This window comes from Grammomys surdaster, unplaced genomic scaffold, assembly GCF_004785775.1.
Source record: "Grammomys surdaster isolate TR1022 unplaced genomic scaffold, NIH_TR_1.0 125834, whole genome shotgun sequence".
Lineage (NCBI taxonomy): Eukaryota > Metazoa > Chordata > Mammalia > Rodentia > Muridae > Grammomys > Grammomys surdaster.
This window is the reverse complement of record NW_021620662.1, coordinates 238,746-254,839: the sequence shown is the minus strand read 5'-3', so window position 1 is coordinate 254,839 and position 16,094 is coordinate 238,746. Positions and strand designations below refer to the sequence as shown.

At 34.7% G+C, this 16,094-nt stretch overlaps 1 protein-coding gene across 1 annotated transcript in view; it reads left to right on the top strand.

Moving 5' to 3' along the window:
* Lrba (LPS responsive beige-like anchor protein) overlaps positions 1-16,094 on the top strand; it is a gene marked incomplete at its 3' end in the record, with an annotated part of 362,529 nt that overhangs the window by 109,017 nt on the left and 237,418 nt on the right. The window contains exons 22-27 of the mRNA XM_028789471.1: positions 8,170-9,210; positions 10,263-10,441; positions 11,572-11,725; positions 12,104-12,284; positions 14,479-14,606; positions 15,018-15,125. Coding sequence (XP_028645304.1) covers positions 8,170-9,210; positions 10,263-10,441; positions 11,572-11,725; positions 12,104-12,284; positions 14,479-14,606; positions 15,018-15,125 — 1,791 coding nt within the window. The remainder of the gene's footprint in view (positions 1-8,169; positions 9,211-10,262; positions 10,442-11,571; positions 11,726-12,103; positions 12,285-14,478; positions 14,607-15,017; positions 15,126-16,094) is intronic.

Sequence of the window (16,094 nt, the reverse complement as noted above, 5' to 3'; positions counted from 1 at the left end):
TATACCTCAGTTTATGGTCTCTTAATAGAGTTTTAATTATAAAAATCTTCATTGTTTTGTGAGTTTACGATGTAGAGAAGGGAGGAAATATAGTATTTGCAAGCAGTAGTTTTTTTTTTTTTTTTTAAGAGATGGATTATATAGAATAAATACAGAGTGGTCAGAGAGAAGAGGCAGGCATTGTTCAGTTTATATTTTTCTTTACTTCATGGCCTTTTGATTTGAAACAGATCTTAAAACTGCTTTGTAAAGAAAATAATTGCTTTAAGGAGAGGCCTTGTGTCTACTTTCCGATAAAAGCCAGTCTTCTGCCTCCTTTTTAAAGGAAATGCTGACTTAAGTGATTGTGGAGTGTTTTTTTGTTTTTGTATTTTTAAATTGGAGTAAAACTAGATTTGCTACATTTTGCCATGATGCTATATTTAAAGTACTAAATGAAATTGTTATAGGCAAAGAAAAGCTTGTTTCAAAATTGACTCTTGTAATTTCAGCTTTTAATTTTAGTTTTCCACACATATATTTTCATTATCTGTGTGCGAATTTTCTTCATTGATTAAAAATTAAGAGTTATTTCTTCTCCATAAAATTTACATAAATCAACTTATTTAAATATTTCTACAGTCATTCTTTTTGACTTTGAAATGTTAACAGTTATTTTTAAACGAGACAATTTGTGCTCTGAAGCTCTTCATATGAATATCCAATAGAATTTGGGTTAGGTGTGAGTTACTTAGCTCAGGAGGTGAATGATTTGTAACATGCAGAGAATCCTGTTGAGGCTCTTATAGCCAAATTTTCTCTCCGTAAAAGGATCTCTTTAAAGGCATCTTAAGTACTTTTTGCATGTGGTATTATATCATTAAAGCTTACCTTTTGCTTTCTGCAGTGATTTTTGGGTCTTAGTATCACAACTTTATATTGTAGTTCTTGATGAAGAACCCATGTGTAAAGAACTAAGTTGCAGAATTGGATGGCTTTTCCTTTTGCAGTTACATCAGGATATATGCAGCTGCTATAAAAAGCCAAAGAAACTCAATTGCAATTTTATTGTTCAGTTTGATAGATTTCCTGCCACCTTTGTAGCAGGGAAGCTGTTTGTCATTGTGTGCTGTTCCACCAACAGCGGAACTAGGTTTTATAAGCAGTAATAGGCTTCTAGCAACTGCACCGGGCTGCTTACTGGGCTAAGGGTTTCAGACATGTGCCCAGCAACCTGTGTAATTTCATTGTAGTCTATGTTTTCATCTTTTAAATGTTTTCTCTTTTTTAGAAAAGGTGTGCGCCACCACTGCCCGGCTAGGGTGAAGTATAATACAATTAAATAATCATGTTTTCATTTGGTATGCTGAAATGCTTTTACTCTTTAATTATCATTTAAATTAAATTATTTCATATTATTAATTGTGAGAATGACCCAAAACCTCTTTTTAAAGTATAGAAACCGAGCTTCAGTCTTTAGGCTGTATGTTCTTTGTTGCAAAAAGATAACTAAATAATGAACAAGTAAAAATTAATTATACTTGAATTAAAAATGTAATGTGAATTAGATTGTGCTCAACTGGATGAATTTGAGTAAAATACTTAAAGATTTTAGGTTATTAGAGCATTTTACCTATTGTTAACAATCTGAGACACTGTTTAATTGTTCATTTCAGTCATGTTATAGACAGAATGTTAGAATAATAAGAGTAACAGCCATCCATTAGGAAATTTCAAGAGCCAGTGAGATGGCTTAGTGGGTAAAGTTGTATATTGCCTAACCTGATAACCTGAGTTTGCTCTGTGGACTCATGGTAGAAGGAGAGAAATGACCTCCATATGTGCTGTAGAGCATGAACACACATACGCTCATACATAAATAAAGTGTAATCTAAAACATAAAAGAAATATCAAATGTTACAGTTTTTATGTTTCACAGATTATTTGCATTTTATGCTTAATTGATGACATAATCTTATCATTAAAATTTTAAGTAAAAATACCTTTTCTTATTTTTTTTTAATTTGAAGATAACATGAAAATTAGAATGTATTCCAAATGTATGTACACAAAACTGCCAAGCTACTCAATGTCCAAATGTGTGCATATGACTTAATATTAGTATTTTGGTAATACTCCAGGCTCCCTGATTCATATGTGTACTTGCTAAGCAGTGATGCCCTTATTGTGTGTGTACACACCCCTTATATTTGTGTTTTCATGGGATATATTTCTGTAGAATTTCCAGAAAGAGTTTCTATATTTTAGAATTTTTATCATGTATTTTAGAATGTTTTATTAGTTATACTAAAGTACTCACTAAAATTTCTAGTAATTTATATTCCAGATTTGCTTGTAAGCACATGTTTAGATTTTTCAAGAAAATAAAATTGATCACAGGAAATCGGGCACGTTCAGTCTAGTCATTTTTGTGCCTTCTCCTGGCTCTTTCCTTCTGTGGGTTTGCCTTACCCAACTTCAATGTGATAGTTTTTGTCTTTTCTTATATTTTGTTTTGTTATGTTTTGTTGTTCTCTCTTAGAAGCCTGTTCATTTCTGATGAGAGACAGGTCTGGATGGGAGGGGAGGAACTCGGAAAGAGTTCAGGGAAGGGAAAGTATAATCAGGCTATATTGTATGAGAAAAGAATAATATTTTTATAAAAGGGAAAATAAAATTAATGACAATTATTTTTTATTATAGGAGTAAAGATTATTGCTTTTCTGGGCTGCTGCTCCTGCAGTGCAAGAGTAAAGCAGGCTTGTGAGTATTGGGCAGGCTCATACTGTCAGAGCCGCAGCAGCCCTAGCTTTTATTTTTATTGTTTTGTGACAGAGTTTTTTCTGTATAGCTTAGGCAGACTTCTTTTTTTCCTTTTCATTGAAAATAATTTTTTGTTATACTATATACTATGATCATGGTTTCTCCTTCCTCGTGTCCTCCCAGATTCTCCATGTCCAACTCCACACCTTCTTTTTCTCTCTTTAGACAATAAACAGGCAAATAAAAAAAACAAACAATACTAAATAAATCAAACAAAACAACAAAGGAAAAGCATGAGAAACATGTATACAGGCACACATGTACACACATGTACACACACACACACAAACTATAAAATCACATAATCAGAAACTATGGTATATAAATAAAAGACCTGTAATGTAAAATAATGGCCAAACAAAGCTTTATGAGACAAAACAAATTAAAAAATATCCATCTGCTCCAGGCAAGGCCAGTGTGGATTACATACTCATTAAGTCTTTGGAAGTGGCTTTCAGTTGGTGAAAGCTTCTGGTGGGGATGGGGCCTTGTGTCCACTTGCCTTCTCAGCACTGGGATCCTGCCTGGCACAGAGCCGTGCAGGCTTTGTGCTTGCTGCCAACGTGTTTTTGAGCTTATATGTTTGTTGGTACTGCTGTGTTTAGATGAATGGCCTTGTTTCCTTACCATCCTTCTTCCCTCCTGGTTTTTACAATCTTACACTTCCTCTTCCCTGTTCCCTGAGTCCTAAGAGGAAGGGTTTGATGAAGATAGCCCATTTACAACTGAATGTTCCAATGTCTCTCACTCTCAGCACATTGTCCACTTGTGGGTCTGTTTATTAGTTACCGTCTACTGCAGAGGAAGTTTCTCAGATGATGGCTGGAATGAGGCCTGATTTACGGGTATAGTAGGTTTGGAATCAATATACTGCTACATTCCTTTAGCAAGACAATGGTGTTTGGTTTACTCCAGCTTTGTGGCCTGTCTAAGCCTCAGATTATTGGCCACCTGAATAGTGTCAGTATAGAGTCAATCTTATAGAATGGTCCTTAAATCCAATCAGATAGTGGTTAGTTATTCCTACAGCTTTTTTGCCATTATTGCACTAGCATATTTCACCATCTCCAATGCTGACAGGCAGGTAAGCACTGTAGATCACTGGATTTATAACTGGGTTGGTGGTTACTGTTCTCTTCTGCTAGCATGCAAAGTAGCTGCCAGTACCATGAACGTTACTCACTAGGGGTGAATGCTCTAGGTAACTTTCTGGCTTTTCTATACTCAATGAGTTATGTAGGTATTGTCTTCAGTGATAGGGGTTTATTATCAGTTTGTGAAGAACAAACCGTAGCCTTGTCAATAGCCTGAATTGTTTGGTTGTTTTCATGGGGATCCCTTTGGCCAATAACTTAATTAGATATAACTCATTCCTGGCACTGGAGATTTTATTTTTTGAAAAGAGAAGCCTAGTTGGGACTTTGTCTACCTCCCCTCCCAAATTTGGTGATTCCATTTATATTTCATATGTGTGTATATATATATATATATATGTGTGTGTGTGTGTGTGTGTGTGTGTGTGTATGTGTGTGTGTATTTTAAGAAGCTTCTACTGTAGTAGGTATACAACCCCTCAAATGGTAAGATAGATTTTGTGTAAGTGTTACAACTTGGATGGTATCCTGGCAGTCAGGAGCCAAGGAATACCACAAAGTTATACTGTACAACAAACTTTATACAAGACATTCATTGGGAAGGAAAAACCCAGGAGAGTAGCTGTCTTTACTTGGGTGAGAAGCAGCAGAGAACTGAACAGAAGACAGAATATATATATTATGCCAGTATACACATGCACACGCACACACACACACACACACAGACACACACACACACACACACACACACACAGAGTACTTCATAGAGGGTAGAATTTTCCAGGGTGAAGACTTCTAGGGTAAGGATTGTTGGTTTTTCAAGTCCAGAGTTTGAGCTTTTTACTCTGCATGACGAGATTGGGTCCATGTAGGGAAGTTAGTGTTCTGTAGTTGGAACCTGGTGGTTGTAGGTCCTCAGGGAAGGCTTCTGACCCTCTTGTGCTTGCTTCAAGGGGCTTACACTTTGAACTCCAGAGTCACCTCTCTCTGTTTCAGTAGTGCTGGAATTATGGATTTGTGCTATCACAATCTGGCTACTATATTATTTTGTCATGATTTGCCTTAACTTTATATATGTGTGTATACATATGCATGTGTATATATACATGTATATATATTTGTGTTGTGTATAATGAAGATAATAGAGTGGTCTTAAGTGATAATGAGAGCAAAGGTTTGTTAGTAATACAATATTGTGCATGAGCCATTAGTATGTTAGCTTCTGGTTAAGAACTTAGTACAGAATGACCTATGAAAATGAGCTTAATTTAGTGTATTGTAAAGGATATTATTGACTGGTGAACAATTACCACTTAAGAATTTTGGTACTTTATGGAAATTTGAGTGACAAGTTTACTTTTTGTCTTATACAAATTCTAGAATGTTCCCAAGTATTAGCCTATTTAGACAGGTACTAATGATGTTAGGGTTTCTCTTTAAATGAAAGACTCATATCACATTGTTAAGGAAATGTTACTTAAAACATTTTAGGAAAGGAGAAAGTTTATTTTGAATTTATTTTGAGTGGTTACTAATAAGTATGGTGAGCTTCAAAGTAAGGACAGCAGATTTGTGAGAAGAACATTTCCTTACCACCCATTTTATCTTATTGGCAATTAGACAATTGACAAAAGGTAAGCATGGGAAACATGTGACAGTTCATTTTAAATAAATTTAAACCTTCCATAAGGATATGAATAATCAGAGAAACCATTAAATTTGCTGCTTTGATGTTATGTTAGACAAAGAGGGGAACATTGTGGAAAGATAAGATGAAGAGGCATGTGCTTTAAGTAGCAATTGTCAGAAATCTATATGCCTCCCCATATCTGCTCTTTGTGGAAATCAAGTTATTTTTTCCCCTGCCATTACAGGGAGGGTGCCTCTTGGGGGCATGTCTTGAGTTTCATGACTTGTTTCTTAAGACATGGGAGGGTAAAGTTCAGAGGTCCTTCTTATACTGCCATTTCTTAGTTCCTCAGTTCAAAATATGTACGATGCTTAAAGTACTGTGTTTTTTGATGGAGCACACTGAACTCTGTCAACTACAAGCAATCTTTGTTAAAAAAAAATAAAAATCAAACATAGTTCTTACATACCAAAGGAAAAAGGACAGAAACTAAAGGTAGTATTCTTAATTAGAAATTGATAGGAAAAGACTATGTAACATATCTGTCCAAGAGACATGATCAAACATCTCACAATTATAAAAACGTCTCACAGTTTATAAAAATTACTTTAGAGGCCGGGCGGTGGTGGCGCACGCCTTTAATCCCAGCACTTGGGAGGCAGAGGCAGGAGGATTTCTGAGTTCGAGGCCAGCCTGGTCTACAGAGTGAGTTCCAGGACAGCCAGGGCTACACAGAGAAACCCTGTCTCGAAAAACCAAAAAAAAAAAAAAAAAAATTACTTTAGATTTATAAAAAGATTCTGGACCAACTTATTATAAGAAGACTTTAGTAATTTTTTGAGCTAATAATTAGTTGAAAATTATGAAAAAAATGTTGGTTATATTTGCTACATTTGAGTGAAAAAGCAGCAGACTAAGAATCTATACTTGTGTGCATGTGAGAATAATAGTTGATTAATTGCTTGATTGTTGTAGGATTTTTGCATTTGAATTTGAGAGTGGTAGAAAAACATTTTTATACTGTATTCTTTTTTATTTGAGCCATGTTAATTTATCTATTCCAAAATCACTTTTGTTTCATTGTCTGAATGAATGTTGTACAATGCTTATGGTGTGTATCACTTGGTTTCCTTATGGGATACTTTCCCTTCCCTATTAGGCCTGCAATGTTATTTTCATAATACATTTGCTTTAGTAGTTTCCCTGAGCTAGCATATACCTTATGTTTGTTATCTTAACAGAAAACTCTACTAGTAGAGAATTTAGTTTTGAATATAGATTTTAATAGTGCTTTGTATAAGATTAGTAAGTATTTATAATTAGATTTTACTATTATATCTACTGCCATGTGTGATTGTTGAATGCTGTTCTATCATTTTCTAAAAGATATTGTTTGAGGTAGTAATCTTTTGACTGATGTACATTCATAATGATAGCTCACATGCAGTTGCATTGAAACATGTCTTATTTATTTGTTATGAAAAACATTGATAACATACAATACAGACAACTATGATGTCATATTCAGCAAGTATTATATGACATAACACAGTGAAAAGGTACATTTATTTAAAGCAAAGCCAGTTGCTAAACATGCCTGCTAATTTTAAAAATCTAAATTTTTATGAGTTAAACATTCTTAATATATGAAATAAGATATTAACATCTTGATTAATTTCTCTTTTGTCTCCTAGTTAGTAAATCTGAGTGCCAAATAAGTTGTAAGTAATGGCAAAAAAAATGTTGCTGTTAATAGCACATAAGTATCTGTAACAGGGAGTTTATAGAAGTGCTTTCTAAACATTACAAACTGCTATAGATTAGCAATCAAATGATTGTGAAGATTAATGAGTGTTCTTTTAGCTGGGTAATTTAGAACAATATCTGGCCATTAATTGTGAATTATCAGTTTTACGTCACAAATACCTTTAGAAAAACAGCAAAAAAAGATAACAACAGTGATAATTGTTTAATTACCACTTAGCTTTTAGGTGATTGGACTAAATTAAGGGGAAATTAGTAAAGCAACCAAACTTAGATTTTTACAAGGATTTCAAATCCTGAAGGTATATGCTTTCTACCTTTGGTGATGTTTTTTTTTTCTTAATAACTCTGTCTCCAGTTTAACATGACAATAGGATGAATATATTTGTTACTTGGGGGGTTTCCAAATTATTTGACCTAATGTTCTTTTAAATAAAGGTTCCAGCTTTTGTATTGCACAGAAAAAAAGTGAGCCAAAAGAAAGAGACACCATTTATAATGAGTTTAAACTTTGAAAGTAATTATTGACATTTGGGGGAAGGTTTGAAAATAACCTGTATCCATTAGCTAAGTATAAATAAGCTTTTGTTGTTTGTAGTTACATTTAGACCTTCTAATAACTGATACCTAATTTATTAAACTAAATAACTAATTTATTTAAATTTATTTTAAAACTCTCTTCTGAAGACAAATGACAGAGAAATGGGTTTTCATTGTATTAAACCTGAAATTATTGAAAGAATTTTAATTTTAAGTTCTGTAAATGGTGCTCATGTACTTGAAAGAGAGGAAGGGCTGATACTGGGTTGTAATGTAAATAAATAGATAAATTTAATAATAAAAATCTATCTCTTAACTGTTTATATGTATTTTTTGTAGGTTACTTTTGAAATACACAAAGAAAACCTTGCCAATATATTTAGGGAAGAGCAGGAAAAAGGTGATGAAGAAATAGGGCCGTGTTCTTCAAGTCTGGTTCCAGAAGGCACTGGTGTTCCCAGGGATGTTGTTTCAGTGGGGCCCCAGCACTCAGATCGGAAAGAGTTTTCCATCTCTCCTCCTTTCACTAGAAATAGTGATGAGAACTCAAGTATTGGGAAGGCAAGTTCAGTAGATTCTGCATCCAACATTGAACTGCAGACACCTGATATATCTAGTGATGAAAAAAAAATGGAGCAAGATAATCAAGAGTTACTGGATCAGGCCACCATGGAGGAAACGACTACAAATGAGACGAAGGATGCATGTGACTTAAAAGCTTCTTCTGATGCAGTAGGACCAATGACTCTTACCTCTAATTCTTTGGAACCAGGCAAAGATATAGTGACCATCAGTGAAGTAAGTTCTCCCTCAGAACAAGATGCTGCAGAGATGCCAGAATTACTGGAAAAATCTGGAATAGAGGAAGAAGAAGATGATGATTATGTGGAACTGAAGGTGGAAGGCAGCCCTACTGAGGAAGCTAGTCTGCCCACAGAGCTCCAAGGTGAGAGTTTGTCTGTAGCTGCCTCTGAAGGCAGAGAAGAGCCAGATATGTGTGGTAATGGTTGTGAAGTTCAAGAGGAAGCACCTATTACTAAAACTCACACTGATTCTGAAACTGGAGATTTTAAAGATTCTAGATTTCCAACTGTGGACACAGCAGGGTCTTCAGCTACCTCATCAGAAGTACCTGTTCCCCAAACAACTGTACAGTCAGACAGTGATGAGATTCTGGACGAAGTGATGAAAGCAACTAACCTTGCTGGAGACACTAAGTCAGTTAGTGATTGTGCTGATAATGTCTCTGAGGCTCCTACCACTTCTGAGCAAAAGATTGCCAAGCTGGATGTTTCTAGTGTTGCTTCAGATACTGAGAGGTTTGAATTGAAGGCCAGTACGAGCACAGAAGTACCGCAGCCTCAACGACATGGGCTTGAGGTAAGTATAGATATTGTCTTTAAAAAAATGCATGCATATTTTGCTTGCATGTTTGCCTGTGTATATCATGTGTGCCAGTATTTTCTCTCTGGCGTGAACTTTCACTGAGTTAAAAACTGTAATTGTGGGTACTTGTATTTCATTAATTTAATAGTCGTAGTCACATAAGTGTATATGTAAATACTATATTTCAAAAGGTTTTATAATAATTGACAGTCTGAATTTATGACCATTCATTCATTCATTCGTAAATACTCTACCAGTGATTATACCCTCAGCCCCAGTGTGAGTTTATTAAATGGCAGCTTTTATTATTTTAACATACATCACCAAACATTGCCACTTTTAACTTCAAAATTGGCATAAGTTTAGTTTATAAAGCAACTGTAGAAAATACTTGTTTTTTATTCTTCAGCTGAATCAGTTTTAGCACATTCCTTTTCTGGTTAAACGTGGGGCTATGTAATTACCAAGGCATGACTCTGGTTTCAAGTTTAAGGATCTGTTTGTACTATGAGAAGAGTCTGTGTGATTGAGAGGCATAGCTTTCTGTTTTTCCAGTATTTCACAGTGTCATGTGGTACAAGTGGTTGGATGTATGTTATTGCTTCCCTCCTTTTTTCTTAACCTCTGTTTCTCATTTCCTCCCTTTCTTTTAGTTGTTGTTGTTTTGTTTGTTTTTCATTATGTTGACCTTTGTTAATTCTTATTTTAACTAATGAAGAGTAATCTAGTTACTGTCTGGACTATAAATACTGCCATCTTAGCTAATATTCAGATTTAAAAATTGTTGAATTCCTTCGTGAAATGCTACACAGTGGCAGTGTCTATAATAACATGCTACTATGCTAATTACTGTTGAATTATGATATAAGTATTATACCATGATAACTTTGCTTTAAATGTATGGTAAGATTACTCATTGATAAGTTTCTTTTAATTTTACTTTGTAGTTTATTAGAATTTGAATATTTGTTAGGTGCATTTCAGGGAAGCTACTGAATTCTTTGCTAATGCAAAACTTTTGAAGTTCTTAACCTTTTCTCTATTAGATATCAAGGCAACAGGAACAGCCAGGACAAGAAACAGCATCAGGAGCAGTAGACCAACAAAGGAGGGACTCCAGACCGACCATGTTTCGCATTCCCGAGTTCAAGTGGTCTCAGATGCATCAGCGTCTGCTCACTGATCTCTTATTTTCCATAGAAACAGATATACAGATGTGGAGAAGGTTTGTTCATATATTCCTTATAGAAGACAAGTATGGATCTTATTCTCTGTTTTCTAAGAAATTTATGTAAACATTTTGCATTACTCCAAACATTTGATTGAAAAGCAGAATATAAATTACTCTTTGTTAGTTTTTTATCACATTACTATTTATTTTCCATTCTATGCGTGGAATCTCTGGATTACAAACTGAGGAAAATCCAAGATTTCCCATACTAAAATTTGCTTAAGGTTTGTTATAGTATTTATAGACTAGAATTAACTAGAAGGTAGACATTCCAATGGAGCTTATTACTGTAAATGTCAAAAATTAAGGAAACTTATGTATAGCATTGTTCATATGTTTAATACAAATTAACTATATATATTCTATTATTTTATATTGTGTGATTTATAATTTTAATAGAATCTAATTTGTTGATTTTTTGTTTGTAAGTTACTCTTACCACATTTAAGAGAATTTTATACCACTATGTAAGAAAGTATTAGTGAAATTTATTTTAAATAGCACATGTAGTGCTGTTTGCCTCCTATTTTTTGCTGTGATTTCTTTTTTGTTAATTTTTTTAATTTATTTACATTTCAGATGACATCCCCTTTCCCCATTTCCCTTCCCTAGAAACCCCCATCCCATACCCTTCCTCCTTTTTGCTTTTATACCATTTTAATTACATGTAAGTATTAAAGTCAGTTCTAGGTTGAGGAACTAGCAGTACAATAGATGCAAATAGTCAAGGAACAAACAAGACAATAAACACAAACAGTCAAAGAACAAGCAAGGCAATAAACAAAGTTCCGTGAACACTCCCGTGATCACTGTTTCTAAGGGCTTACCAGGATGACCAAAATATTTGAGCCTACTTCTCTGAGAGTTCTAGCCCAAGCTGTGATTTCTTAATAAGCATAATTTCATTCAACTCTTTAATCCAAATGTATAATGAGTAGTGTCGGCTTTAGCAGAGGTTCTATGCTTTATACATAGACAGTGACTTCTGACAGTGGTTTACTTTTTCTGAGAAACTGTGCACCTCGGTATCTGCTACATTTCCTGCCTCTCCTTAAGCAGGTATATGGTATACTGTGATTTCCTTTCCTTAGCTTCATCAGTAAACATAATTTATCTTTGGACAGCCATTCAACAAAGACAGTTATGGACTTCGTGAATAGCAGTGATAATGTCATCTTTGTACACAACACAATTCATCTCATCTCTCAAGTGATGGACAATATGGTCATGGCTTGTGGGGGTATACTGCCATTGCTTTCAGCTGCTACATCGGCCACAGTAAGGACTTCACTATACAGTTGGTGTGAAATCATGAATACTGTGCATCCTCAATGATTACAGCTTTGTGCAGTGGTTTCTATCCATAATAACTGCTGTAATAAAAACAAATCTTTTATATTTACCTGGAAAGATTTTAGGATGTGTTGTAGGAATGAGAAACTTTCAAAGAATGGTACTTTACTAGGCATGAGTTCATTTGTGAAGAATATGATGTGAGTGTTCTCATTGCCTTGTTTTTTTTTTTTTTTAAGATGAAAAGAGAAACCAGTCTATTGTAGATTTTCAGAGATCTTAAACTTGAAAAATCTAAAAATGTGAGGACTGCACGTGTTACATGTGAATGTGGATGTAATCACTAAACTTTATATCTTACAGCATGAGCTGGAGAGTATCGAGCCTACTCAGGGCCTTTCAGTAGAAGCCTCCGTGACTTTTCTTCAGAGGCTGATTAGCCTCGTGGATGTGCTTATATTTGCAAGTTCTCTTGGTTTCACTGAAATCGAAGCTGAAAAAAATATGTCATCTGGAGGAATTTTGCGACAGTGTCTTCGATTGGGTAAAGTGTTAAAAGCTATTAGTTAAGAATTTCATTTAACATTTTCAGCTATCCACCCATTACAGTAAATTTTTTCTTATTTTGGGGAAGTGTATACTTACCATATTGCCATGTGCCTGCATTTTCATGCACGTAGTAGTGGCTAACACATTTGGTCCTGAGGTGGGCATAGTCAGCATGCTCCTAAGGTGATTCTAACTAACATTCACCCTCTCTGTTAACTTCTGTTTGATCTAAAATAGAGATTTTCAGATATAATAAATCATTAGAAGATCTTCTTAGAATGTCTATTCATTTTGGCTGAGGCCTAGTTTGTCTCCTGAGTACCATGAAATGCTGATTCTTTTCTCTTCCAAACACACTTCAGTAGGAAGTTTCTCAGTGGGCATCATTCAAGTACATATTTATTCCAATAAGCTAGCATAGCTTATTAAAGTATTTAACAAAATCATTAAATCTCAGTTCCTCTGGGAATAGTTCTTATTTAAGTGAAAGCAAGAATACATAGGATGACTGTTCAACTATTCAGTGTTAAGGTTTCATTAGATGAAGTAAACTCTTGGTTTTTGCATGAGATTTCCTTTCCAGGTGTAACTGTTGAGATTGACTTGCTGTGGAGAGGAAATAGTGGGTAAAGAGGGTTCAAGAAATGGAAGCAAGCCCTTAGGAACCTTGGCTTTTGTTTTTGAATCATTCAGCTTTATTTACAGAACAATGGGGATGGAGTTATTGACCAAAGCACAAAGGACTCATACTCAGTTTCTATCCTGAAATATAAAACCAGTATTTGATAAGAATTGTGAAAACAGGATACTCAAAACACACTTTACATCTCTAGGCATATTTATTGGATGAAGAACATGGAGTCTTGGTGGCTCAGTTTGTCAAATACTCTTTTGAAGTATAATTTTTCTCAGTTTGTCCATTTGAATTAAATATGCAGAATGCCACATGTTTTATTAGATATTTGAGGGCTTTAGTACACACCCTAACTAGTTTCCCTTTGAAGTGGATTATTTCTGTCTCCATGAATGTGTTACAAAACACTCTATTCTTCTGGCTTCTCCTCTGACCTTCATCTTATAATATTTGAGGGTAAACAAGTAAAAGTTTAATGAAAACTGTCTTACATTGTCACATTTTGAGAGATTCTCCCAGCATGAATAGTTGACATTACCTAAGATTTGAACATTGCATGAAGGAAGGAACCTTGGCTTTATGAAGACAGTAATCTATAAAAATAACAGCAGCAGCAATCAATTAATGAAATATTTCCCTACATTTATCAAGAATAAGGACTATAAAGTAGTAAATATCTACAATTGGATTTTTATACATGTTTCTTTAGTTAAAATGCCATTGAACATACCTTTTAGTTGATTTATAATGTTCTGAAGTAATTCGTGTACCAATTTGTGGAAATTATTTTAAAAAAATTCATATTGTACATTATAAAATAGAAGCTATTATTTTTGATGTCTGTCATTACTGCTGATATTTATATTGCAATGACAACTGTTTTGTTCTGTTGTCCATGAGGAAATTGTAGATCAAAAAATTAGGAAATTGATCTCAAACTGAAAACTATAATTAGTGCAGTTGAAATCTAAATATAGATTTGTTTGGGTAGGGCTGCTCCATCTTTAAACTTGTTAGGATTTCTAGACTGAGCTGGCTGTGTACTGTGGTGGTTGAGTAGTTGCCTAGCACTGTGAGGCTCTAGGTTCAGTCATTTGAAGTACAGCAAGACAAGCACACCATTCCTGAAGCTATTTCTGTTCAGTAGAACTCCCTAGATCATTCTTGAGGGGGCTGGAGGACATTTTGTGAAACGGGATTCAATGAAGATGAGGTTGATTTTGAACTTGTGATCCTCCTGCTTCCTCCTCCCAAGTGCTGTAATTACAGGCACATCTACCAAACATTGTTACTGCTGAGCATAGGGATCGAATCCAAAGTCTCAGCAGTGCTAGCTGAGCTGCTCTCCCAGATCTTAACCATAACAGAAAATAAAATTAGTCAATTAACACTAGGTGATAGTCTAGGGACATATTAGGAATTTACTCAAGGTAATCTATTTTGAATGAAGTGTAACAGGTATTGTATAGTGAAGGTGATTTGTATCTGTGCTGTAACCCTAAATATAATTTTCTTTTCTTTCCCAATCTTTTTTTTTTTTTAATATACGTTACAGTGTGTGCAGTGGCTGTAAGGAATTGTTTAGAGTGTCAGCAGCACTCACAGCTGAAAGCCAGAGGAGATACAGCAAAGAGCTTGAAAACAATACACAGCCTGATTCCCATGGGGAGGTCTGCAGCAAAGGTAAGGTGTGGAATCATCGGTTTCACAAAAGCATATTTGTATTCTACAATTAAGATCCTAAATAGTTTGCTCATTTCAACAGAAAGCTAAATAAATTTGACATGAATTCTAAAGTAGTCACTTTCTTCTGTCAGTATAATGTTCAAATGTTTGTGTTTAAATACATGGCAAATAATCTTGTCTGCTTTCCCAGTGCTTTCCCTTGCTGCTATGATACTTTCTTATTCAGAGATGCCAGTTTCCCCCACATGATTCTCTGCTTTCCATACCCAGCTCCCACAAAGAAAGAAAACTTACATGAAAAATTGTTATGTCATGCTTTTTTGATAGTTTACTGTGTTCAATTAATTTTTAAAAATTGCTTAATGTGTGAGTGTGCATTATTATTATTATTTACTTTATCTCAAACAGAGCCCAGTGGACATTGTGACTGGTGGTATATCTCCAGTAAGAGATCTTGACAGGCTCCTGCAAGACATGGACATTAATCGGCTTCGAGCAGTTGTTTTCAGAGACATCGTAAGTTCAAATCTTTCTTCCAAGTATTATCTTAGCTGGTACATGCTTCCTGTTGGGCCTTAAGTACTTGAAGTAGAAAGAGGTCTGTGAAATGAAATCGTTGAGTCAACAGGCAGGCCAAGAGGCCTAGTTCTTGGAACTGATCTTAGAATCTCATAATGGTAAAAGGAGTTATCTGAATAAATAGAGCTAGTCTGTCAAGGTGAAAGGGCACTGTACTGCAACACTGGACACTGCCTGTTCTTAAATGTCTCAGCATATCCAAAACCTTCCATTGTATTCAAGTGACCCGGCCAAATATTGTTGCTAGTAAATGACAGTCAGAATTCAAACCCTGTACTGTAGTCTTGCCTTCAGAATCTTTGCACTTAATGTAATAATGTACTATCTTGTAAAAGTGTATTATTTTAGTGAATATTTAGTGCTTCTTTCTCCTTTAAGGGTTTGTTAAAATTTATTAAAAGTTACATAATTAAATGTTTGTTCCATTGTGATATTTTAAATTTTTATTTGTGTTTTATTTTTGAGGTAGGGTTTTATGTAGCTCAGGCTGGCTTTCAACTCTCAGTTGCCCTCAGAGCTGTGACTATAGTCACATGACTTACTGTCTTCTTAACTTTCTAAAGATGAAAATAATTTTGGTTTTAGCAGATTTTGATGTTAAAAATTTTAAATTCTTATAAAATATAAATCTTAAAATAGAGTCATTTGTAATCTCCTTACTGTTGCGATATTATCTTTACTAAGTATTTGTTGAACGCTTGCTATATACTTTGTATTGGGTACTTTAATATGTACTTCACATGACGTTTTATGAGCATCACTTTTCTTTGTCATTTCTCTTTCTCTGGTATTTTAGTGCCCTCTTGTGTTCTTGACTAGGTCTTAGTATAAGTTTATGGTTTGGAGTGTTGTCACCGCACAGTGATTAATACCGACTGAACAGCACAGTCCCAGATGCAGTGTCCA